The sequence below is a fragment of the Suricata suricatta genome, chromosome 9, assembly GCF_006229205.1.
Source record: "Suricata suricatta isolate VVHF042 chromosome 9, meerkat_22Aug2017_6uvM2_HiC, whole genome shotgun sequence".
In the NCBI taxonomy this organism is placed as follows: domain Eukaryota; kingdom Metazoa; phylum Chordata; class Mammalia; order Carnivora; family Herpestidae; genus Suricata; species Suricata suricatta.
This window is the reverse complement of record NC_043708.1, coordinates 73,582,270-73,585,132: the sequence shown is the minus strand read 5'-3', so window position 1 is coordinate 73,585,132 and position 2,863 is coordinate 73,582,270. Positions and strand designations below refer to the sequence as shown.

The 2,863-nt window shown below is 37.3% G+C and overlaps 1 protein-coding gene across 1 annotated transcript in view; it reads left to right on the top strand.

Moving 5' to 3' along the window:
- LOC115300965 (olfactory receptor 4F3/4F16/4F29-like) overlaps positions 1-2,352 on the top strand; it is a 25,735-nt gene extending 23,383 nt beyond the window's left edge. Inside the window, 1 exon segment of the mRNA XM_029950580.1 lies at positions 1,747-2,352. Coding sequence (XP_029806440.1) covers positions 1,747-2,352 — 606 coding nt within the window.
- The last annotated feature ends 511 nt before the right edge of the window (positions 2,353-2,863 follow it).

Below are 2,863 nucleotides of genomic sequence, written 5' to 3'. Positions count from 1 at the left end.
ATTTCTTGTTTGTCAATCACTGTGACTTTTTATGAATAAATGGCCCTTGACTTTGGTGAATCTTTTACTAGCGCCAAAACTTTGGTGGATTTTCCCCCTTATTTTAAACAGTAACCACCTCTTTCTTCCCTTAAACTTGTACACTAGTATGTAGGTTTAGTCTTGGCTCTGTCACTAGTAGCTATAAAACCTTGGGTAACTTAATTTATATATGTATTAAATGTTTATGCCGGTGGGATAAAATATTCTTCTGAGTAAAATGGAATTCTTTTCTTTTCTTTCCAGATTTATTGAAATACATTGACCTGTAACATGTTCCAGTTTAAGGTGTACATTTTTTTTTTTTGCATTTGTGGCTAAAATTTGCAATAGTAATCATTGTTTTAGATCATGCACAAACATGCCTATTTGCTTGATGTAGTCAAAACAGCACTGGATTTGGCATCAGAAGGCCTGGTATTTGGTTTCAAACTATGTAACTATGCTTTTAGGTAAGTTACTAACTTCTTGGGATTTGGGATTTTTCATCTGTGAGTGAAATTAATTCTATTCTAATAAGGGATGAGGAGGGTTTGGAAATGTATATTGTAGTACCCTCTACATAACCACTAGCTAGAGAAGGCTATTGAGCACTTGTAATGAGTCGAATGAAACCAAGGAAATAGATTTTTAACTTCCTTTAATAACCATATAGAACTAGTGGCTACTGTTTTGGACTGAGTAGATCTAGGTTTGGCATATCTCTTCTCACTCTATGATTTTTCAGGGTATGGAGTCTGAAGTCATATGTAGACCAGAAAATCTGGATTCTCTGTAATTAGTAGTTTGTTCCTCACTTGACTACTGTTTTCTCATTTGCAAATGATTAGTGTCGACTAGGTAATCATTAGTGAGAATGTGTAGATGATCATTTTTAATGACACCACGGAATTTGCTTGGGATTCTCTCTCTCTCCACCCCTCTTCCTCTCATGCTGTCTCTCTCTCTCTCAAAATAAATACATAAACTAAAAAAAAAATAAAAAAAATGTTACCAGTGCATTCTGGCAAATGCAATCTTAACCTCTTCTTTCTTTGTCTGTTTCTGTTGCATTGCACCACCCTTCCAGCCCCTTGCAATCCTTGCTATACACATGTATGTTACCATATTTGCTATATTTTATTGTTCATAGATCATAGTTTCAGAAGCCATGGTGTTAGGGATATTGCATGTGGAAGTGACTCAACCGCTTTAGGTGACCCCTGGGAAAATGCATATTTAATAATGAGCCTGAGAAGGAATTGAGAGGACATATTGTTTTCATAATGTGAATATTCTTCATTAATGAATCATTTTAATGTAGAACTTTATTAACATTCTCACTTTAATTTGTTTTTATTTTCTTTTATCTGGAAACATTCTAGCTGATAAATCAAGGGATGGAGCGAATGACTCTGTGGTGTCAGAGTTGTGTTCCTGGGACTCACCAATTCCTGGAAGATCCAACTTCTTCTCTTTGTATACTCCTCCACGTTTTATGTGGCAAGCATGATGGGAAACTCCCTCATTATGCTCACTGTGACTTCTGACCCTCACTTACACTCCCCCATGTACTTTTTGTTGGCCAACCTCTCCTTCACTGACCTGGGAGTTTCTTCTGTCATTTCTCCCAGGATGATTTATGACCTTTTCAGAAAGCGTAAAAACATCTCCTTTGGTGGCTGCATCGCTCAGATCTTCTTTATCCACATCATTGGTGGTGTGGAGATGGTGCTGCTCATTGCCATGGCCTTTGACAGATATGTTGCCATATGTAAGCCTCTGCACTATTTGACTGTTATGAACTGAAAAATGTGTATTTTGCTTTCGGTTGCTGCATGGGTAATTGGCTTGGCCCACTCTGGGATTCAACTGGTTTTTGTTATAAAATTGCCATTCTGTGGCCCTAACGTGTTAGACAGCTTTTATTGTGACTTTCCTCGGTTCATCAAACTTGCCTGCACAGACGCTTCCAGTCTAGAGTTCATGGTCATAGCCAACAGTGGGTTCATATCCCTGGGGTCATTCTTCATATTGATTGTCTCGTACATTTCTATCCTGATCACTGTTCGGAAACACTCTTCAGGAGGCTCATCTAAGGCCCTCTCCACTTTGTCAACTCATGTCCTGGTGGTGATTTTGTTCTTTGGTCCTTGCATCTTCGTTTATATCTGGCCTCACCCTACCTCACACCTAGACAAATATCTTGCTGTTTTCAATGCAGTTCTTACTCCTTTTTTTAATTCACTCATCTACACATTCAGGAACAAAGAAATGAAAGTGGCAATGAGGAAAGTATGCGGCCAATTTATTATTTATAGAAGGATTTCTTAAATCACAGAAGTATTGCAAAATATCCTTACTGACTTGAAGTAATGTTACATTTCGATGGTTTCAATATGAGTTTCCAAGTACCTTACTACTATTTAGTTGTTCCAGATTAAAATAACAAGGTTCTTTAGAAATCTTAAAGGTTCTGAGAAGTTGTGTTGCTGCCTATGGTTGAAGGAGGCATGTGGTGTGATACAAAGTAGCTCCCAGAGAAAGGCTATTGTTTGCCTCTCAAGAGACATTACCTTGACGAATTTACTATGGCCTAGATTACAAATTGGGTCTCTTCATTGTCTCAATGGGTTATATAAGGGAATGCTGGCTGACAGTAAGCAAATTGATACTAGATAGAAATATATCTATATCAAGATGTCAATTTATTAATTTGCTGTAAAAAATCAGAACATGGCCTAACCTATTAATTCATTAACCTATTTTAAGCATAACCTATTCGTTCACTGTAGGGAAATTTATGAGCAGGCAAGGGATGATAAGGACATTAATGAAGAGGGAA